This window comes from Oncorhynchus clarkii, chromosome 18 (genome assembly GCF_045791955.1).
Source record: "Oncorhynchus clarkii lewisi isolate Uvic-CL-2024 chromosome 18, UVic_Ocla_1.0, whole genome shotgun sequence".
Classification (NCBI taxonomy): domain Eukaryota; kingdom Metazoa; phylum Chordata; class Actinopteri; order Salmoniformes; family Salmonidae; genus Oncorhynchus; species Oncorhynchus clarkii.
Genome location: NC_092164.1, coordinates 32,381,223 through 32,405,122, shown reverse-complemented (window position 1 = coordinate 32,405,122; position 23,900 = coordinate 32,381,223). Strand labels below are relative to the sequence as shown.

Genomic DNA, 23,900 nt, shown 5'->3' with positions numbered 1-23,900 from the left:
AATATGGGGAAAAGGAGCTGGACGGATCCAAAGCAAAGAAAGTACATCTCAAAGCCCCCCCCCCCTCTCCTATCTTACCTGCCTACCCACTACTTACCTATTTAGCACCACCTGGTGCCCTAACCAAAATACAGGGAGTGGTCCACCCAGGTCTTACCTAGTGTGCCTAGACAATGAATATATTACGGGTATATGTATGCCCGCGGGCCTCTTGCCTAAGCACTCCCAAGGTGCCTTCCCCTTCTCCCCTGGGAACAAATTAAACAGAATATTAAACAATTTCACAAACAAACTAAGAAACAAAGTACATCAAATAAGCTCTATCTGAGCAACAAACTCACAAAACATACCAACTTCCCAGCAATGAACTCCCATCAAAATCAACCTCTAGCAAAATCTCTCTGCAATGACCTCCAAGCAAATCTCTCTCAGCAATCCCTACCTCCAAAATCTCTCTCAGCAATCCCTACCTCCAAAATCTCTCTCAGCAATCCCTACCTCCAAAATCTCTCTCTCCTGAACAGAACACTGGCTTTTATATAGCTTCAGAAGGAATGGGTAATTGGAGACAGCTGTGTCTTGACGAGGGGGCGGGGTCAGCTTTCCAATTAGCCCTGGAGTCGACCAATCAGCTGCTTGAGGGATTTCAGGAAGCCATTTCCTGAAATAAAACACATGCAAATACACAAACTACAACACAAACTGGGGAACGTAACACGCCCACCACAAAAATTGCAAACCTAGTTTTGCAATAACAAAAGCCATCGCTTCCCCAGTTAGTAAACCCGTGATAGAGCGTCAGCAACCACATTCGCCGAGCCCTTCACATAAGCTATCTGTACATTATATCCTTGTACAATCAGAGCCCACCGCATAAGGCGGCGGTTCTGGTTGTACATTTGCTTCAAGAACACCAATGGATTATGGTCCGTGAAGACCATAACAGGCAAGGCACTGGAGCCCACATATACCTCAAAGAACTGTAAGGCAAGCAATAAAGCCAGTGTCTCTTGTTCAATTGTAGAGTATCTTGACTGACACGAGTTGAACTTACGGGAGAAGAAACTGACGGGCCGATCCACTCCGTCTTCATCTTCCTGTAAGAGAACCGCACCCAACCCCACTATACTAGCATCTACCTCCAACTTAAAAGGTTTGTCAAAGTTGGGGGCGGCAAGCACTGGGGCACTACAAAGTAGCGCTTTAGCGGACTCAAAAGCGTAGTTACAGTCCTTGGACCACTTGAATGGTACCTTGGGACTAAGCAGAGATGAAAGGGGAGCTACTAACTTCGAGAAATTCTTACAGAAGGTACGATAGTACCCTACCATCCCCAGGAATCTGCGCAACTGGCGGCGAGTAGTGGGAGCAGGAAAAGCAACAATTGCTTCCACTTTGCCAGTTACTGGGCGCACTTGACCTCGTCCCACTTGTTTACCTAAGTCACTGTAGCCTTCCCAAACTCACACTTGGCCAAATTGAGGGTTAAAGAAGCATTCTCCAACCGCTGAAACACACTTTTCAAAGTGGAGAGATGATCAGACCAGGTAGACGAATGAATCACCACATCATCAAGGTAAGCAGTACAATTTGGCAGATCTGCAAACACAATGTGTTATTTCAGAGGGCTTTGTTGGAGATCCTCCAGGATAAGGAAGGAGCATGATTGGATGTTTAGCTTGTTTACAGTGGAAATCAGATAAGTCTGTTCTGCTACTAGCCGCTGAAAAGTAGCAGGTGCATTACACATGCCAAAGGGCATCACAGTGTATTGTACGAAGTTATCTGGCGTAACAAAAGCCGATATGTCAGAAGCTCAAGAGGTCAGAGGCACCTGCCAATAACCTTTTAGCAAATCTAACTTACAAGCAGCAGCAGAGCCAATTCTATCAATACAGTCATCTAAGCGAGGTAGAGGAAAATAATCAGACTTTGTAACTGCATTTACGCGACGATAGTCTGTACATAAGCGGGATGTACCGTCAGGCTTAGGAACAAGAATACATGGTGAACTCCAGGAGCTGTTACTGGGTTTTGCCATGTCATTCTGTAATAAATAAGCTACTTCACTTTTCATTACCTCCCTTTTCTTAGCATTAACCCGGTATGGATGCTGACGTATAGGAACAGCGTTCCCCACATCCACGTCATGTTCCAAGATGGATGTGCGACTTGGAATGTCCTGAAACACACTGAGAAAACTGTTTATCAATAGGATAAGATCCTTAGTTTGATCATTATCCAAATGTTCCATTTGAGAGGGTAACTTCTTCAGCATCTCTGAATTACATAAGCGTTCACCTTGCTGTAACGTATGGCGTAACTCCAACCCGTCCTCCTTATCCTCATCTAGGTCCCAGCCAGGCTTCAGCACCACCGCAGCCACACTGGAGACGGCGGGCTGGACCGGCTTACTTGAGGAGCTGTCTGGAGAATCACGCACATATGTTTTCAGCACGTTAACATGACACACACGGGAAGATCGCCTTCGATCTGGTGTCTTTATCACATAATTGGTGTCATTGAGTTTCTTTTCCACCAGATATGGTCCAGAAAAACGTGCTGACAGAGATGAGCCAGGGATTGGCAACAAAACTAAAACTTGATCCCCTGGTGCAAATGAACGGCCAACAGCCTTTTTGTCATAATGCAACTTCATGCGTTTTTGAGACGAGGAGAGAGACTTTTGGGCTAACGCACATGCGGCGTGCAGTCTCTCCCTCATCTTACTGACATATTCCAACACATTTTTAGGGGCGCTACTGGGTGTAGGAGATAAGATATGCTCCTTCAAAACTTTAAGCGGACCCCGTGGGGTGTGTCCAAACACAAGGTCAGCAGGGCTGAACCCTAAGGACTCTTGTATCGTTTCCCTTATAGCAAATAGGACAAAGGGTACCCCTCATCCCAATCAGTACTGGTATCCATACAATACTTGCGTAGCATTGCCTTCAGCGTCTGATGCCAGCGTTCTAGAGCCCCTTGACTCTCTGGATGATACGGACTAGAGACCGATGGGAAATACACAATGTCTTTAACACATTTGAAAACAGTTTAGACATGAAGTTGGATCCCTGATCAGTTTGGATTACTTTAGGGACTCCAAACGTAGAGAAGAACTTCACTAGTGCCTTCACCACAGTCTTAGCCGTTATAGTACGGAGAGGAATAGCCTCTGGGTATCGAGTAGCACTGCACATTATTGTTAGTAGGAACTGGTTACCTGACCTGGTTTTCGTCAATGGACCTACACAATCAATTATCACTCTTTCAAACGGTTCCCCCACCACAGGAATCGGGCAGAGTGGCGCTCGTGGAACTGTTTGATTCACTTTCCCAGTGAGTTGACATGTGACATGTTTTACAAAATTGGACCACGTCAGACTTCAAACCTGGCCAGAAGAAATGACGAAGGACCCGGTTATAAGTCTTTGTGATCCCCAAGTGTCCAGACCACGCCTGGTCATGGGCGAGTGACAGCACCTGCTGTCGGAACGGTGTAGGAACAACCACTTGACACACTTCACTCCAGTCATTAATGGTGTCATGAGATGCCCATTTACGCATCAAAACTCCTGCTTCCATAAAGTAGGCGGTCTCTCTAGTTTTAGCTTCCTCAATGGAAATTACCAAAGCAAAACACTTGCGAAGACTGGTGTCTTCTTTTTGACATTCAATCACCTTCTCAGGGGTGACAGACAAAAGAATGTCATGTAATTGGGGCACAATTTCGTTTTCCCCTGCCTTAGTTTTTACGGGGGTAAAAACTGTCAGCATTGCAGAAGGCATACTCGGTGCATGGTCTTCTACCTCAACATTCTCAAAAATAGAACTAGCCAAATCCACCACATCTCCTAGCCTGCGAGATTGTGCCCTCGTTAACACACAAGCAGGAAAAACATGTGGAAATGCTTGAACCAATTTCTCATCTGTAGTTCTGATTTCTGGATTGTCTACTACCTCTAACACAGGAATGACATTACCACCAGCAATATCATTCCCTAGTAGCAATGTGACTCCTTTTACTGGCAGTGTAGATACTACACCAACACGAAAACGTCCTGATACCAAGTCTGACACTAAGTGGACCCAGTGTAATGGTACAGGTACGGTTTTTGTCTCTATCCCCTGTAATATGACATGTGAGCCACAATACGTTTCAGGAGACCAGGGTAAAGCATCAGTAATGATTACTGACTGCGCCGCCCCAGTGTCTCGTAGGATTTGGATAGGCTTTTGATCAGCTTGTTCTCCTGTTAAGGAAACATAACCGGCAGAGATAAACGGAGCATAGACAGGATCCAGTTTCTCAAATGCTGAATCAATAACTCGATCCAATGGACGAGCCAAAGACTTGACTAAACCCAAGCTTTTCATTTTTGGGGACGGTGACTGGGACTGTTTCGGTTTATTTTTCAAAACTGGGCAGTCCGCAATCACGTGACCCTTTTGGTGACAGTAAAAACATTCACGGATTTCATGAAAAGGCTTAGGGTTGTCAGAGGAAAAGCGACCTGAACGAGGAACTGATGACGTAATCGTCCGGCCTTCAAAACGTGGTGCACCTGGATGAGCCCCCATTATGTTACGCACGCCTCTGTGAAGAGGGAACGCAACACCCTGCTACAACTAAACTCTCCGTGAAGTGAAAAAGGTATGGACTGTAGGTGCGAGTAAGGATGACAACCGGCAGAATGTGGTACCGTTTTACAAGGACTTTATTCCTGCACACGGTAATATGGGGAAAAGGGGCTGGACGGAACCAAAGCAAAGAAAGCAAATCTCAAAGCCCCCCCCCCCCCCTCTCCTATCTTACCTGCCTACCCACTACTTACCTAATTTAGCACCACCTGGTGCCCTAACCAAAATACAGGGAGTGGTCCGCCCAGGTCTTACCTAGTGTGCCTAGACAATGAATATACTACGGGTATATGTATGCCCGCGGGCCTCTTGCCTAAGCAAGGGGAACAAATGAAACAGAATATTAAACAATTTCACAAACAAACTAAGAAACAAAGTACATCAAATAAGCTCTATCTGAGCAACAAACTCACAAAACATACCAACTTCCCAGCAATGAGCTCCCATCAAAATCAACCTCTAGCAAAATCTCTCTGCAATGACCTCCAAGCAAATCTCTCTCAGCAATCCCTACCTCCAAAATCTCTCTCAGCAATCCCTACCTCCAAAATCTCTCTCAGCAATCCCTACCTCCAAAATCTCTCTCTCCTGAACAGAACACTGGCTTTTATATAGCTTCAGAAGGAATGGGTAATTGGAGACAGCTGTGTCTTGACGAGGGGGCGGGGTCAGCTTTCCAATTAGCCCTGGAGTCGACCAATCAGCTGCTTGAGGGATTTCAGGAAGCCATTTCCTGAAATAAAACACATGCAAATACACAAACTACAACACATAAACTGGGGAACGTAACAAAGTGCATGAGAGAGGCGACAGCACATTGGTGAATCGACGACTCGGCCCGATGCTGTCAAATGTTCAGAAAATAGTACTTAAATTAGATGACTGGTGGGTTTGATTTCAGATTCAGTGTGGTTCTACCACACCAAACACCTACATATGCATATTTCAATATAAACACATCAATATATATAAGCACCTCTCATTGATCTCAAAGGCAAGATTTCAACACAGCATCTGTTTCCCCTGATGAATGTAATTTTATGTACACATCATGTAATAACAATGGTATTATTTATAGTAGCTTGTGTTTTATACCCTTCTGGTGCAGAGCATATAAACATGAATAAACCCACCTAATTGTCATGATATCACAATTTTCCAGGAAGTGGAATTAGTCAAATATTAAAATATGTAGATAATTGTCTACCTACATAATGACACATATCAATAAAAGAATACACCAGAACACCTGATTAAGTGTCACACAACACCTTCAAAGGTCTGTTACATAAGCTTATCACTTCAACCGATCGCTGCCCGCAGCTGCCCGCCCATCTAGCATCACTACTCTGGACGGTTCTGACTTAGAATATGTGGACAATTACAAATACCTAGGTGTCTGGTTAGACTGTAAACTCTCCTTCCAGACTCACATTAAGCATCTTCAATCCTAAATTAAATCTAGAATGAGCTTCCTATTTCGCAACAAAGGCTCCTTCACTCTTGCAGCCAAACATACCCTCGTAAAACTGACTATCTTACCAATCCTTGACTTCGGCGGTGTCATTTACAAAATAGCCCCTGACACTCTACTCACAAAATTGGATGCAGTCTATCACAGTGCCATCCGTTTTGACACCAAAGCCCCATATACTTCCCGCCACTGCGACCTGTATGCTCTCATTGGCTGGCCCTCGCTACATATTTGTCGCCAAACCCACTGGCCCCAGGTCATCTATAAGTCTTTGCTAGGTAAAGCCCCGCCTTATCTCAGCTCACTGGTCACCATAGCAGCACCCACCCGTAGCACGCGCTCCAGCATGTATATTTCGCTGGTCACCCGCAAAGCCATCTCGTCCTTTGGCCTCCTTTCCTTCCAGTTCTCTGCTGCCAATGACTGGAGCAAATTGCAAAAATCACTGAAGCTGGAGACTCATATCTCCCTCACTAACTTTAAGCACCAGCTGTCAGAGCAGCTTACAGATCATTGCACCTGCACATAGCCCATCTGTAAATAGCCCACCCAACTACCTCATCCCCATATTGTTTTTTTTTTTTTTTTTTGCTCCTTTGCACCCCAGGATCTCTACTTGCACATTCATCTTCTGCACATCTACCACTCCAGTGTTTAATTGCAAAATTGTAATTATTTTGCCACTATGGCCTATTTATTGCCTTACCTCCCTAATCTTACTTCATTTGCACAAACGCTGTATATAGACTTTTCTATTGTGTTATTGACTGTACATTTGTTTATTCCATGTGTAACTCTGTGTTGGTTGTGTCGCACTGCTTAGCTTTATCACGTCACAGTTGTAAATGAGAACTTGTTCTCAACTGGTCAACCTGGTTAAGTATAGGTGAAATAAAAAAATTAGACCAATGGCAGCTATGGCTACAGGCTGCATTTTGGATACACATGTTGTAGTGGGGTGCATAGTTTTCTGTTATTATATAAAGCCATGGTTGTTGATGTGTACAGCTAAATTTCAGATATATTTTTGTAAAGTTTTGGAATGAATAGTGTGTGGAAATTTAGCAAATTGACACACAATAGTAGGACCAATCTACCTTACGTTATTAAAGCTTTAAAGCAAGACTAGTTGTGCCCCCCCCCATGGATTTGAAATGCCCCCTCACGCATGTCATCCTGGAGCCGGGTCTGTTGGGCCTGACGTTTTTTTCTTGTTAACGTTACGACTATGGAAATGCTTGTATCACACCCCGGATTAATGGCTGAAATGGGCTCAATTGAGTGCATTGTCTTTCCGTTGCATCTATAAGAATGCTAAAACTTTGTCTCGGAGTAAACGCATCGTCTTGACACTTACAGTGTCTTCGGAAAGTATTTAGACCCCTTGACCTTTTAGTTACGTTACAGACGCGTTACAGCCTTATTCTAAAATGGATTAAAATAGTATTTTCCCCTCATCAATCTACACACAATAACCCATAATGACGAAGCAAAAACAGGTTCTTAGAAATGTTTGCAAATTTTTACAAATAAAAAACGTAAATATTGCATTTACATAAGTATTCAGACCCTTTGCTCAGTACCTATTTGAAGCACCTTTGGCAGCGATTACAGCATTGAGTCCTCTTGGGTATGATGCTAGAAGCTTGGCACACCTGCATTTGGGGAGTTTCTCCCATTCTTCTTTGCAGATCCTCTCAAGCTCTATCAGGTTGGACGGGGAATGTCGCCGCACAGCTATTTTCAGGTCTCTCCAGAGATGTTCGATCGGGTTCAAGTCCAGGCTCTGTCTGGGACACTCAAGGACATTCAGCGCATTGTCACGAAGCCAGGTGAACCTTCGCCCCAGTCTGAGGTCCTGAGCACTCTGGAGCAGGTTTTCTTCAAGGATCTCTCTGTACTTTGCTCCGTTCATATTTGCCTCTGTCCTGACTAGTCTCCCAGTCCCTGCCGCTGAAAAACATCCTCACAGCATGATGCTGCCACCACAATGCTTCACCATAGGGATGGTGCCAGGTTTCCTTCAGACGTGACGCTTGGAATTCAGGCCAAAAAGTTCAATCTTGGTCTCATCAGACCAGAGAATCTTGTTTCTGAGAGTCTTTAGGTGCCTTTTGGCATACTCCAAGCGGGCTGTCATGTGCCTTGTACTGAGGAGTGGCCACTCTACCGTCTGGCCACTCTACCATAAAGGCCTGATTGGTGGAGTGCTGCAGAGGTAGTTGTCCTGCTGGAAGGTTCTCCCATCTCCACAGAGGAACTCTAGAGCTCTGTCAGAGTGACCATCAGGATCACCTCCCTGACCAAGGCCCTTCTCCCCAGAATGGTCAGTTTGGCCAGTTCTAGGAAGAGTCTTGGTGCTTTAATTTAAGAATGATGGAGGCCACTGTGTTCTTGGGGACCTTCAATGCTGCCGATACGTTTTGGTAACCTTCCCCAGATATGTGCATCAACACAATCCTGTCTCAGAGCTCTGCGGACAATTCCTTTGACCTCATGGCTTGGTTTTTGCTCTGACATGCACAGTCAACTGTGGGACCTTATATAGACAGGTGTGTGCCTTTCCAAATCATGTCCAATCAATTGAATTTACCACAGGTGGACTCCAATCAAGTTGTAGAAATATCTCAATGATGATCAATGGAAACAGGATGCACCTGAGCTCAATTTAGAGTCTCATAGCAAAGGGTCTGAATACTTATGTAAATAAGGTATTTCTGTTTTTAATTTTTACTAAATATGCAACAATTTCTAAAAACCTGTTTTCGCTTTGTCATTATGGGGAATTGTGTATAGATTGCTGATTTAAAAAAATATTTAATCAATTTTAGAAAAAGGCTGTAATGTAACAAACTGTGGAAAGGGTAAAGGGGTCTGAATACTTTCCGAAGGCACTGTACGTCACAAGAAAGAGAAGAAAGACATCATTTTGATGGGTGTGCATTTTTTGTAGAATTGAAAAAAAGTAATAATTGAATGCAGTTGAAATGTTTACAAATTATGCTCTGAAATGAAAGCAACTTCCAAAATTGAACATTCGGATTATAGTCATACTATGTCTGATCTTGCAAACAACGTGAAGTATGTATAGATAGGTGTTATTTAGAGCCAAGTCTATTGATTTTTAATCTGAAACTATCCTGCTATTGACACACCTGTTGAATTATGCGACAGAACGTGACAACAACAGTAATTAATGAGGCAGACTAGACAGCGCTGGTGACTGACTGCAGGTAGGCATAGATTAGTGGAGATGGTGGGAGGAGCTATAGGAGGACGGGCTCATTGTAATGGCTGGAATGGAATTATTGGAACGGTGTCAAACATGGTTTCCTTATTTGTTTGATAGCGTTCCATTTATTGCATTCCAGCCATTACAATGAACAAGTTTTTGGTGGTTGCAGCCCTGTTCCACCCCTTTATGTATTCATATGTATTAATATATGCAAAATAACCCAGTGTATTTATGCAAATGAGGCACATCTAACTTTATTTTAACACAAAATAAAATACATGATACCGTTAGAAAATGTATGTATGAGTGCATTCTAAGAAATAAAAAAGTTCAATTTGACAATAAACCCAAGTCCCTGAACTCCATTATTTTGTCTGTGCCAGTTAAATGTTTTATGTGCTATAATTCAGTCAATATCTGATTTAAAAATATATATATACAGTTTGGAGTATCTTCATCCATTGTCCAGCTGTTGGATTCATTAGAATTGTTTTTAAAACCTTTTAGCAATTTTTGATTACCGTTACTAGTGATTGTACATAATAGTGTCATGATGACAGCAATCTTATTTGTTTCTCTCCTTTTGTTCTCCTTCTCACCATCTTTCTCTCCATCCCATCTCGCAGCAGAGTCTCTGTATCGTAGCACATGTTCTGTGGGGATCACCAGTCTTTGTCTGTTTGGTACAATACAACATGTAGCACCTCAGAGCCCAACTGCTAGAGCGGACAAGCAGGTACTGACCCTGTGGTTTCATCCGAGTAGAAAGCTACAATAAAAATAAGAAAAGTAATTCTTAGCTTATTTAAGTGTAATTTTTTGATAATTACTGTGTCATTTCTCAGTTAACCTAGCAATTTGTGTACTGTTAAATAAAGTGCTAGCCAAACAAAAAATACCTGTATTTACAATTGCTCCTGCTTTATTCCTTCTTCATTTATTGTTCAACATCAGTAGCAATCTGAACATCACGTGCAAGGGCTGCATGGCCACAGCTTCCTGTAACACCACATTCACTGCTAGCATCTAGGAGCCGGCTACACCATCTCACAAACCTGCTGCAGCACCAACCCGAGCAAAGTGGCAGGCTGCCGGAGCCATCCAACTAACTCACCGTGGCCCCTGGTGCCACCCTGGTGGCCATCTGGCCTTCGCCTCGACAAACTATTCACAATAAGGACACCTCCTCCATAGGTTTCCATTGAATGATGTTATTGTCGGTTGTAGTTCTTAGATACACAATGTATTGAAAATGGTTTATTCTGGAAAAGACTACAATGTTTATTCAGGCTAGTTTCGCTCTAAGCTTTAGTTCCAAGTACCAATTCAAACTGGTTTATCTTCTAGGGCCTAGAATACTCAACATCCTACTACAGCATCGGAATGAACAGCTAATCAATGTATGTACTTTACTGCATTCACATTTGCAACACGTCAGAGTCACTATTCACTTTTTAATGGAATAACTTCTCAACCATGTCACTATTAATTACCATTATCATACGTAGTGAGTTTCCCCATTGAGCATGTTGCTCTTTTATAGAGATAACCTTTCTATGTATTCTATGTGCAATAAATAATCATACCGAATACACTTTCGAAAATATTTGCTACTACGAGACACTACATGGTGTATTTTGGTGTGTGTGAAAGGCTGGAACAAATAATAAAATCAAGACGTCAACTTAACTTTTTGACTGAGCATTTCAATGTGATGTAAATGATAAGATACTGTCTGCATTCCAGACTTGTGCTGGATAAAACCTGCTATACTTCATTCTAGTCTCCATCTGCATCACACCTTTAGCAGGAAACTGGATGTTTCCCCATTCATTTGATTAGTGTTCTTTCCCGTCTCTGTAAAGTGAATAGATTCTACGAATAGCCCTCCTATTGAGAACAACAAACACTAGCCTCCTACAAGAAGATGAAGAGTAAAATTTTGATTGTGCTGACTGTCCTGGTGGTCTTCATAGCAGTGGGTAAGTCATATCAGCTTCTTCTGTTCCTATGGCAATATTCAAAGACAGATACAGTAATAGGTTGTGATTTGATTAGTTCAGGTTTTTCGCAAATTCTGTACTAGGTGCTTTTTTTTTCTAAGGCTATAAAATTGTAATATGATATAATGGTAGACATCCAATGGATGCATGTCACATATTCTGTACACAACAAAGGAGTTTGAAGAACCTGAGAGTGCTTTCTATTGTTTTAGTCTGATTACCAGTAATAATGATGCGTATTTTCCATGGGTACCGAGGCCATTCTTATACTGTATGACAAGTTTAGTCTCCTGTGGTAGCAGTACCTTCACTAATAAGAGGATATTGACTCTATTGTAATGACTGAACCACATTTAACTGGCAAACTTGTAGATAAGAGAAGCCACTAAACACACTTCTAGTTTCAGGGCTGCACTGTGTACAACATCAATTTACACAGTATACAATCAACCATTCATTTTCATATATATATATACCTGATACAAATACATACTGTGAATGTCTAAACATGTACGTTTCAGCTTTTTATTGTGAATTGCTGGGTGAGTTATAGGTATGACGTCAATCTGTCTTCTTTCATTCTTCCACCTGATGCCACTCATGACGTTCATGCTCCTATCTACCTACTGTATCATTGTTTGTGTCGTATTGTATTGTGTTGAACTGCACATGATTCATCCACTTCTCTTGCCTCTCCTCCATGTTCCACAGCCCAGTCCTTGACCTGTAAGCAGTGCAGTGTGGGGATCTTTGGGACATGTATCTTTCCCAAAAACATGGTGTGTGACAACTCCACTCTCAACTGCTTCACCGGAGAATCAAGTAATGAAACCTGTACACAAAGACTTGTGAATATGCAATGAATTAGCAATCACTGAGTGTACAAAACATTAGGGACACCTTCATAATATTGAGTTGCACCCACTTTTGCCCTCAGGACAGCCTCAATTCTTCCGGTTATGGACTCTATAAGGTGTCGAAAGCTTTCCAAAGGGATGCTGGCCCATGTTGACTCTAATGCTTTCCACAATTGTGTCAAGTTGGCTGGATGTCCTTTGGGTGGTAGATCATTCTTGATACACACAGGAAACTGTTGAGCATGAAAAATCCAGCAGCGTTGCATTTCTTGACACACTCAAACTAGCATGCCTGGCACCTACTATCATACCCTGTTAAAAGGCAGTTAAATCTTTTGTCTTGCCCTCTAAATGGCACACATACGCAATCCATGTTTCAATTGTATCAGTGCAATTGAGTCCTCCCCTTCATTTATACGGATTGAAGTGGATTTAACAAGTGACCTGAATAAGGGATCATAGCCTTCACCTGGATTCACCAGGTCAGTCTGTGTCATGGAAAGAGCATGTTTTCCTAATGTTTTGTTCTAAATCTCATTCCATCTAGAATTCAATTCCACTGAGTTTCTGACACTCCACACCCGTGGTTGTCTGGACTCAGACCTGTGTGGCAAGACCATCACTGCAACCATCTTTAGTGCTGGTGTCACGAGCAGCTCCTCATGCTGCCAGACAGACCTGTGTAACGGGGCCAGCTCCGTCCAGGTCTCTGTGACTGTGGCACTCAGCGCCGCCCTGATGGCCTGGGGTGTTTAGACTGGACAAACAATGACTTCTGTTCACAGTATTGTTTAAACCTGTTACACTTCTGTTCACACTGTTTCACACTGTTTAAACAGGTTTCAGACTACTTTGTCTCCATCCTCTATTAACTAGGTTTGGCACAGTGAGCTCAGAATTTGTCTTAAACTCCTCATCTACTTTAATAACATTTATCAACTGAATAATACTTGCAACTATGATACGCAACAACTTAAAGTGCCTTTACACTACTCTACTGAACACACATACAAATACTGTAATATTATTCTGAATAATAAAGGAATTAAGTTGTCACAAAATGGGGAAAAAAGGTGCTGTTTTTCATTGTTGACACAATAATGTCCTCTACACTTTTATATTCAGACATTTTAATTGAGAATGTACTGTTTGGACAAAATTCTGAAACAATAATGGATGTTTGCATGATAATAAGTTGAACAAATACTGCTTTGGTTAGGAGGCTGCCAATCTGTCAAACATAAGAAACTGTAACTGAGTAAATGGTCAAATAAATTCAAGACAAACTTATACATCTAGGGTTAGGGTTAGGCTATGGCTCAGGTAAGGGTTGAGCCAGTGTGTGGACATCAAGCTAGTGTCCGTGTGCATCATTTGGGTGTCTATTCACATTAGCCTACGTTAATGTGTCTTCTACAGTAGGAGATTCCACCCTGACACCATAGGCAGCCGAACTCAGCTGGCAGACAGGCTGATGGAATCGTTCTCCACCCTGTTTCCCTGCAACTCACTTTCAAACCAATAGCGCCATCAAGTGCATGAGAGAGACGACAGCACATTCGTGAATCGACGACTCGGCCCGATGCTGTCAAATGTCCAGAAAATAGTACTTAAATTAGATTACTGGTGGGTTTGATTTCAGATTCAGTGTGGTTCTACCACACCAAATACCTACATATGCATATTTCAATATAAGCACGTCAATATATATAAGCACCTCTCATTGATCTCAAAGGCCAGATTTAAACACAGCATCTGTTTCCCCTGATGAATGTAATTGTATGTACACATCATGTAATAACAATGGTATTATTTATAGTAGCTTGTGTTTTATACCCTTCTGGTGTAGAGCATATAAACATGAATAAACCCACCTAATTGTCATGATATCACAATTTTCCAGGAAGTGGAATTAGTCAAATATTAAAATATGTAGATAATTGTCTACCTACATAATGACACATATCAATAAAAGAATACACCAGAATACCTGATTAAGTGTCACACAACACCTTCAAAGGTCTGTTACATAAGCTTATCACTGACGCTTGAGTGCCTGACCCGATGAGCAGACAACCGACATTTAAATATCTTCATGTACAGTAGGCTGCATTAACAATATGAAACCACTCAATATCGCGGTCTGCCGGTCTTTGGGCTAGTACAGGTGCAATTCCTTCCACGTTGTGTAGGCTTCTTTTTTATTTCATAACCCAAATTGCATAGGTGACCTACTATAGACTAACGGAATAGTTGGGAACATGTAATTACACCTTCCCTTCTTCGCCCCTCTCTTTTCCACATCTCTCACGTACACACACAATCGGTGGAGTTGAGTCGGCTAGGTTAACATCACTCGTTGCTAGTTGAGCGTTGTTGGCTTCCACCATCAGGAAATGGAGGATGAGTGTGTAGCGAGCGACACAGAGGGAGGGGAAACTGACTAGACGTTTACTGGAAGTCCCACACAGAACGTGAGCGAGGTAAGGAAATCATACATTTGTTACAATTTAGACTACATTCTCACTCAACCAAATCTCTTGGAAGGTTGCTATTAAGTCATAACGGTTTACAGTAAGACTTTATTTTCTGATGTTTGTTTTGTATTCGTTTATATAAACTACAGAATATGTCTTGTCAAGCCCTTGGTCGACATCGGGTTTCTGTGTATTATTGAAATGAACCTAATAGGCCTATCAAAAAATGTGTGTAATACTGCACATTGACAGTTGTTTCCCGTCCCAAAACTAAACTGCCCTGTGTCACCTTTAGGTCTTCCAGTTCCAGCGGCAACATTTTAAACAAAAAGATGAGTGACGAAAATAGACTTCAAGTTGAACTTTTTGTGAAGGTAAGCGACATGCATAATCATATCTTGGACAAGTTACTTTGTAAACAATGGGCCATTACATTACGCTATCAACATGTCACTATGTGGTAGCCTACAGTGTCATCTATTTTACTGAAACATCATAATGGCCCAAGCGTTTCTAAAACAAGATTACCTATCGGTGAGTAAAGTCAACTGTTGTCACTGGTCCTTCGCGGAATTTGTTCAAAGACTGAATGCCTAGAGAAGGCCTAATGGCTTTCATAGTTGGCAATAGCCTATATTTAATAAGATGGAATTACATTAGGCTATTTATTAACAGAAGCTATGCCTATTGCTGCACTCCATTTGGCACTTCAGTTGAATGGCCAGAAAATGTACTAATCTTATTAAATGTACATTAAGATAATACATATGCCATATAGGCTCCTTAATCTATATTTAGTCAACTGGCCAGAGCAGCCCAGGGGTGTGGTCATTCGGAGGAAATGATCCAATATAAAGCATAGTGAGTCTTTTTTTCCTGCTCTCATGGTCCTTCATGGCCTATAATGATTTCTCTGTGTGAATATGTAGATGTGTAACTTTTTTTTTGTTCATGTATGAAATATGTTCTTGTGGTAGCAGCTTAAAATGCTGACTTGTCCATTTCCCCACCATTCTAATTTCAAGAGACCCACAGTCCCTACTCTTTCACACATTGAATTGTATATTTGAGTAAAACCATTTAATTCCTTCTATGAAAACATTTGAACTACACACATTATTGTCAATTCCAATCTCACTCACCTTACATGTTACATCTAAGCCAAGTACATTTCAAAATTATTTTGCTTATGTAGGCAACTTTATAGTGTATTTATGTTTAGAATTCATCTAAAACCATGTGATCCCTGTTTGACTTCCCCTATCGATCTTCTGTATTAAATGATCTTCTTGTTTGGATGAATGACTATAATATAAGGACTTCTACCCCATTCTAGGCAGGCAGTGATGGCCAGAGCATTGGCAACTGTCCATTCTCCCAGCGCCTCTTCATGGTGCTGTGGCTCAAAGGAGTCACTTTCAACGTCACCACCGTGGACATGAAGAGGTCTAATGCCTATCAATCTGTATTTATATTACATATACATTTATATTACATTTGCACATGTCTAAGCTACTATCTGTCTTTATACACCGTCTTGTACCCTTGTACCCATTGTACACTGAACAGAAGTATAAACACAACATGTAACATGTTGGTCCCATGTTTCATGAGCTGAAATAAAAAATTGGGGAATGTTCCATACATAAAAAGCTCATTTTCTTTAACATTTTACGCACACATTTGTTTCAATCCCTATTAATGAGCATTTCTCCTTTGCCGATATAATCCATCCACCTGACTGTTGTGGCATATCAAGAAGCTGATTGAACAACATGATCATTACACAGGTGCACCTTGTGACGGGGGGCTGAGGAGTATTTCTGACTGCAATAAAACCCTTTTGTGGGGAAAAACTCATTCTGATTGGATGGGCCTGGCTCTCCAGGGCGTGGCTGCACCGCTGCCCAGTCATGTGAAATCCATAGATTAGGGCCTAATGAATTTATTTCATTTGACTGATTTCCTTATATGAACTGTAACTCAGTAAAATCTTTGTCCATTGTTGCATGTTGTGTTTTATATTTTTGTTCAGCATAGTAAGACTTAACTCTTTTTTTTTGTCACAAACATATACATTTTTCACATTCACATACGCTCATATGTCTTCTACCTCTTTCTCATTCCCTCTAATTCTGTCATTGTTGCAAATCAAATTTGATTTGTCACAAACACCGAATACAACAGGTGTAGTAGACCTTACAGTGAAATGCTTACTTACAAGACCTTAACCGACAATGCAGTTTTAAGAAAAATACAAGAAAATAAGAAACAAAAGTAACAAATAATTAAAGAGCATTCCTGTTTGTTCCTCTGTCATTTTCTGTCTCTTGATAGGAAACCAGAGATCCTTAAGGACCTGGCCCCTGGTGCTCAGCCCCCCTTCCTGCTCTACGGGACGGAGGTGAAAACCGACACCAACAAGATAGAAGAGTTCCTGGAGGAGAACCTGTCCCCTCCAAAGTAATCACTCCTTCCATCATTTTATCCTTCTATCCATCCTCTGATCATACCACCAGACAGTTATGTTGCTACTTGTATCAAGAAAAGTTTCATACCCTTCCAGGTCTATGTTACATGTGCCATTGTTGTGTTGAAGAATCATTTGTATCTGTTGTTTGCCTCTGTAGAGTATGTTGATCGTTTATGTACATGCATGAAGGCTTTTGATACTTTATATTTTTAACATTCGTATTTATGTTCCTCTCGGAAGACAATATGTTTTCCTCATGATACCCCACTGACTGAAATGTTTTATGCCTCCCCAACCCCCTCCCACAGATACCCCCGCCTGGCTTCCAGGAACCCTGAGTCTAACACAGCCGGCCTAGACGTGTTCTCCAAGTTCTCAGCCTACATCAAGAATTCAAACCCCCAGCTCAATGACAGTGAGTGACAATGACAAATCAGGATGAACTGAGCCCGACCCTTCATGTACAACAACATTGTTGCATGCTAGCAAGCACTAGGGCTGGGACGATACCAGTATCACGATGCTCGTTAGTATTGTGGCAAGGAAACAAAACAGATGTAACTTATTTCGGAACCCTAATATTGTAAACAAACATCATTATGTTGTCATCGAGAGTCACATTGATTTGTTTTCCAATCTATAGCATACAATATTTTATATACTGTACATCAGGTTTTTAAATGACCAAAGAGTTTGGCCTGCTTCGTGTTTTCATTTTTTTCATGGAAAAAATATTGCAATACTGGTATCGTCACAAGCACCTGCAAGAAGCTCCCACAATCTGTCTCTGTTTTCCAAAACAGCAGGGAATGTCTTTGTTAATGGCATTATGCTCTGAGCTTGGCGTCTCTGAGCTTGGCGTCTCTTCACAAAGCGGTCGCATGTTGTCTTGTATTTTTAGCAGCTCTTTCACGCTCTACTCAGATAAGCAATTGTCATGTGCAAAGATTCAAAAGGATATTTTAAATGACTCTAGTTCAACAATTTACAACTGTGCCTCAAGTCCTTTAAACTATGTATTTTGTTTTGATTCAAATAATGTTGTAATGATATTAGCATACAGGGCATTTGGAAAGTATTCAGACCCCTTGACTTTTTCCACATTTTGTTACGTTACTGCCTTATTCTAAAATGTATTCAATTGTTTTTTCCCCCTCATCAATCAACGCACAATACCCCATAATGACAAAGCAAAAACAGGTTTTTAGAAACGTGAAAAATGTAAGTATTCCATTCACATAAGTATTCAGACTCTTTACTCAGGACTTTGTTGAAGCACCTTTGGCAGCGATATCAGCCTCAAGTCTTCTTGGGTATGACGCTACAAGCTTGGCACACCTGTATTTGGGGAGTTTCTCCCATTCTTCTCTGCATATCCTCTCAAAACTTGTGAGGTTGAATGGTAAGCGTTGCTGCACAGCTATTTTCAGGTCTCTCCAGACATGTTCGATTGGGTTCAAGTCCGGGCTCTGGCTGGGTCACTCAAGGACATGCAGAGTCTTGTCCCGAAGCCACTCCTGCGTTGTCTTGGCTGTGTGCTTAGGGTCATTGTCCTGTTGTAAAGTGAACCTTCGCCCCAGTCTGAGGTCCTGAGCACTCTGGAGCAGGTTTTCATCAATGTTCCTCCTCTACTTTGCTCGTTCATCTTTACTTGAATCCTGACTAGTCTCCCAGTCCCTGCCACTGGTAAACATCCCACAGCATGCTTCCCCGCAGGTATGGTGCCAGGTTTCCTCCAGATGTGATGCTTGGCATTCAGGCCAAAGAGTTCAATCTTGGTTTCATCAGACCAGAGAATCTCCAAGTGGGCTGTCATGTGCCTTTTACTGAGGAGTGGCATCCGTCTGGCCACTCTACCATAAAGTTCTGATTGGTGAAGTGCTGCAGGGATGGTTGTCATTCTGGAAGGTTCTCCCATCTCCACAGAGGAACCCTGGATCTCTGTCAGAGTGACCATTGGGTTCTTGGTGACCTCCCTGACCAAAGCCTTTCTCCCCCGATTGTTCAGTTTGGTGGTTCAAAACTTCTTCCATTTAAGAATGATGGAAGCCACTGTGTTCTTGGGGACTTTCAATGCTGCAGAAATTATTTGGTACCCTTCCCCAGATCTGTGCCTCGACATAATATTGTCTCAGAGCTCTATGGACAATTCCTTCGACCTCATGACTTGGTTTTTGTTCTGACATGCACTGTCAACTGTGGGACCTCATAAAGACAGGTGTGTGCCTTTCCAAATCATGTCCAAAAAATTGAATTTCCCACAGGTGGACTCCAATCAAGTTGTAGAACCATCTCAAGGATGATCATTGGAAACAGGATGCACCTGAGCTCAATTTTGAGTCTCATAGAAAAGGGTCTGAATACTTATGTAAATAAAATATTTCTGTTTTTTATTTTTAATACATTTGCAAATATTTATAAAAACCTGTTTTTGCTTGGTCATTATGGGGTATTGTTTGTAGATTGATGAGGAATATTTTTTATTTATAAACTGGGTTGTTCACCCATGAATGCTGATTGGCTGACAGCCGTGGTATATCAGGCCATATACCATGGGTATGTCTGAATACTTTCCGGATGCACCATATATATAGAATAGTAATTATATTTCTATGAGTCATATTGTTTCATGGTGCAGCACATTCAATTCCTTCTTTCAGAGGTTTGTTTCAGTCTTATCACAGGGAGCTCAATGAAGGCTTTTCTCGCTTGATACTACTGAGGAGCTTTACCTTTGCTCGTACTACAGTTTATGTACGTGTTTCAGTCTTAATCCATGTGTTGTACTTTGTGTGTTCTCTGCATGGTCAGACCTAGAGAAAGGCTTGCTCAAGGCCCTGAAAAAGCTAGACGAATACCTTGGCTCCCCACTTCCTGACGAGATTGACGAGAATAGCGCTGATGAAGTCACTTCCTCCTCCCGTCCCTTCCTGGATGGGCAGGTCCTCACTCTGGCCGACTGCAACTTGCTTCCCAAGCTGAACATTGTCAAGGTAATCCTTTGTTTTAAGCCCTGCTTGTGGCCTAGCATGAGGTCTATAATCAAATCAGTATTAATTGAGGTTGGTGGACCACTTGTTTGCTAAATGTTCCCACATGTACAGTAGTAACTTCAGTGAAAACTGCAAAGTAAGATCACAAGGACATATTCACATATTAGCATTAGTGTTCAGGCAGATCCAATGGGCTCTTTTGATCATTATTGTTCGGACTACAAACGCACAATTATATTTATTGGCTATAACGGTTACCTTTCTTGTCTTAGCTTTTTTGTATGTTACTTTTTGTTTGGTTATTCAGTGGCCACGTGTATTCAGAATCACCTTTATTCACCAAATACATTTGCATGTACAGGAATTGACTCAGTGAAATGGTGCTGTCACAATAAACAGAATATACAGACGGACAATAAGCAGAATATACAGACTAAATATATTGACGCAGAATTTATACACTGAAGCTAAAAGCCATGAAGTACAGATTACACTATGAACACTAAGCACCATTAGAACTATGCATGTAGAGATGTATGAATAAAAATTATTTTTACAGGATGATGTGCAATGGGGGAAATAACTCTCCCTTTCTTCTTCTCTTTTTCCCTGTCTCTCTGTCCAACCCGGAGGTGGTGTGTCTTAAGTATCGCACTTTCTCCATCCCCAAGTCTCTCTCCAACCTGTGGCGGTACCTGGATGCTGCGTACGCCCACGAGGAGTTCTCCTCTACCTGCCCCAACGACACAGAGATACACATCGCCTACTCAGCCGTGGCTAAAGCACTTAAGTAGGAGGACAAGGGGATCTCATCAGTCACACACACCAGCAAATACACACATACACACACACCTGATCAGATATCCTAGACACACTCACCTACCTACTTGTGGCAGCATACACGCACACCAATGCACTCACACATACAGGCACTCCCTCAGACACACGCACACCATTCCAACAGTCTTTCTTGAGAACAGGAAATCAATATCACTGTAAGATCAAGTTGAACATTTTTCATTGACCACTTAAGAGTTTGTGAAACTCTCTGAGGCGTAAAGTTTATGGTTCCCTTTTTGTCACGTGGCACATCCACTCTTAATACTGTGTATTCAGGGGCAGTTACACACAGTTAAAGTTGTATACACAGGCAGTAGGTTACATATGGTTGCATCCAACTGAAGGTATAGTGGTCTGTTCAGTCACTATGATTAATTCTGCACTGCATACATTTCCACATTACCCCCTATTAATTTCTATCTCTCGGCCAAGCCATAAAAAAAACTGTTCCTGTTGTGATTACACACAGACACGCATACCTAGACCAGTTTAACTGCTACCTGCAGCTGAAAGAGAGAGGTTAGTTCTAGGCGTGTCTACAATTATACATTATTACCGACATATTATTACAGTGTTGATATATTGTTCAGGGCAAACAGCCGTTAACAGGGTGGATGACATGGTCAGTTTGAACCAGTCATTTTATACATGCTAAATGATCAGAAGTTAGGCTCAGGGAACGGGAAAGCAGGTCTTGGGCCAATTGTAGTACATTGGGGCTCACTATACAGAGGTGTTTCTCAGCACACATTTATCCACACAGAAAACGATTTCAACAGATCTCGGCTTCTCCTTTCTCCGGCTTGTAGCGCCGTGAAGGGTTTATCAAGCTTATGTCCCCATTGTAAAGGCTATTTTGCTAGTGAATCAAATCAAATTGTATTTGTCACATGGGCTGAATACAACAGGTCTGTAGACCTTACAGTGAAATGCTTACTTACACGCCCTTCACCAACAATGTAGTTTTAAGAAAATACCTTTAAAAAAAAAGTCAAGAGAATAAAGTAACAAATAATTAAAGAGCGGCAGTAAAAAAACAATTGCGAGGCTATATACAGGGGGTAATTCAAAGTGAAGGATATTTTTGATACAATAAAAAAAAAAACTGAGAGGCTCATATTGCAGAGCAGTTGAGTTACTCCGGACAAAGAAATATGGCTATTGTCGCTGCTTTATGTTAACTTTAGGTTTTTGAGGAAGTACTTGACTCTGTATGGCCTTGAGGCACCAAGCCAGTTCAGTCATGTTTCACTGTAAATCTGAGGGAAAACTACAGGATGTAATGCAGACGTGCACACACCTCGCATGACTAAACCATAAACGTCACATTCATACAAATTTGAGATGTTCTTTGCATAGAAACTGAAATCTCCAAGGGGAGAATGCTACGGGATTGTGAGTTTGTACTCTTTGATATGGTTAATGACAATGGAAGACTCAATTAAACTTGAAAAAATAAAAGAGTTTGAACCTTTAGTGAGCCAGAGGAAGGGTTTTACTTGAGGTCTATTGAGGTGGGTGTTGTTTAGGTTGTTTAAATCGACAACACCTTTGAACCTACTACCGTCCTGTGCTTTGTAGTGCACACTTTGAAGTCTTCCATTTTACAGTGACTTGAAATTCAGTCCCCTGGGAAAGAACTGGAAATATTTGTTTTGGTTCTATACAATCCATATCAGCGTATCAAGTTCAGCGTTACAGCGTGATTGACATTTAAAGGCAATGTTCCGGCTTTAAAGGAGATTGTATTCACGCTAAACGCTGCATATGTCGCTCAATCGGAAATGAGCTCTCTATAGTGCAATCTTCAGCGACACAGATCGAATAGAGCGCTCAGACTGTCTCATAGATGGTGCAGTCTCATGGTACTGATTTAAGTGGATCAGCTTAAAACAGCCTTGTTCTAAGCTGATCCAATTTGAGTGTACAAAACCTTTGTGTACAAAACATTAGGAACACATGCTCTTTCCATGACATAGACTGACCAGGTGAATCCAGGTGAAAGCCATGATCCCTTAGTGATGTCACCTGTTAAATCCACTTCAAATCAGTGTAGATGAAGGGGAGGAGCCGGGTTAAAGAAGGATTGGAGACAATTGAGACATGAAGTGCGGTGACATGCACAAAATAATATGATTATTGTGGATAGTCAGGTTAATATAGTAGTTTGCTTAAAATGTTAACATGCTTTGCAAGAATACCAATTTCCCTAATGATCCTGTTTACATGGACACATCTGAAGTCAGGCTACCTGATGGGACTTTTTGCAGAAAATAGCCAATCAAAATAAACTTTCTACCACAGTAACCATGTTATTTTTGAGAAGACTATTAGATTCTGAGTTCGGACACATAAAGTTTGTGTGTGAAAGCTATTTATAAGATGCATACTTTCCGTTTTTAACAACTCACTTCACTCGCGTTTAAGATGGAGGCTAGCGCTACCGATGCTGGCACATGCTCAGATCAAATACACCGCTAATAATTTGAAAGATTGCTCAGAAAACCAGTTGTTTTAATCGGCGTATGCTTACTTTGATTTTGACCTTAAACCGATTAGGATAACCAGAGTAAGGGGTTTACATGACTAATGCCATACGTGGCCTTCTGCCATAATCAGTTTAATATTGAATGGTTAGAGGGTGAATGGGCAAGACAAAAGATGTAAGTGCCTTTGAACGGGTATGGTAGTAGGTGCCTGGTGGACCTGTTTGAAGTGTGTCACGGTAAGTTCCCCGTCCACTCAGTCTCCTAGCTCCCCGTCCACTCAGCCTACTAGCTCCCCGCCCACTCAGTCTACTAGTTCGCCGTCCAGTCAGCCTACTAGCTCCCCGTCCACTCAGTCTCCTAGCTCCCCGTCCACTCTGCCTACTAGCTCCCCGTCCACTCAGCCTACTAGCTCCCCGCC

The 23,900-nt window shown here is 41.8% G+C and overlaps 2 protein-coding genes across 3 annotated transcripts; both read left to right on the top strand.

Moving 5' to 3' along the window:
- The first annotated feature begins 11,228 nt into the window (after nucleotides 1-11,228).
- Nucleotides 11,229-13,272, top strand: LOC139373344 (ly-6/neurotoxin-like protein 1). The gene is made up of 3 exons (XM_071113752.1): nucleotides 11,229-11,332; nucleotides 12,065-12,175; nucleotides 12,758-13,272. The coding sequence occupies exons 1-3, from the start codon at nucleotides 11,278-11,280 to the stop codon at nucleotides 12,964-12,966; spliced, it is 375 nt and encodes a 124-aa protein (XP_070969853.1). The 5' UTR covers nucleotides 11,229-11,277; the 3' UTR covers nucleotides 12,967-13,272.
- Nucleotides 13,273-14,253: 981 nt separating this feature from the next.
- LOC139373343 (chloride intracellular channel protein 1-like) lies at nucleotides 14,254-23,566 on the top strand. 2 transcript variants are annotated; one of them, XM_071113750.1, is made up of 7 exons: nucleotides 14,254-14,693; nucleotides 14,983-15,061; nucleotides 16,024-16,133; nucleotides 17,025-17,150; nucleotides 17,469-17,575; nucleotides 19,972-20,153; nucleotides 20,786-23,566. In XM_071113750.1, the coding sequence occupies exons 2-7, from the start codon at nucleotides 15,020-15,022 to the stop codon at nucleotides 20,945-20,947; spliced, it is 729 nt and encodes a 242-aa protein (XP_070969851.1). In that variant the 5' UTR covers nucleotides 14,254-14,693; nucleotides 14,983-15,019; the 3' UTR covers nucleotides 20,948-23,566. The 2 variants fall into 2 exon arrangements, with proteins under 2 accessions (XP_070969851.1, XP_070969852.1); XM_071113751.1 differs by lacking the exon at nucleotides 14,254-14,693 and adding an exon at nucleotides 14,732-14,784.
- Nucleotides 23,567-23,900: the final 334 nt, after the last annotated feature.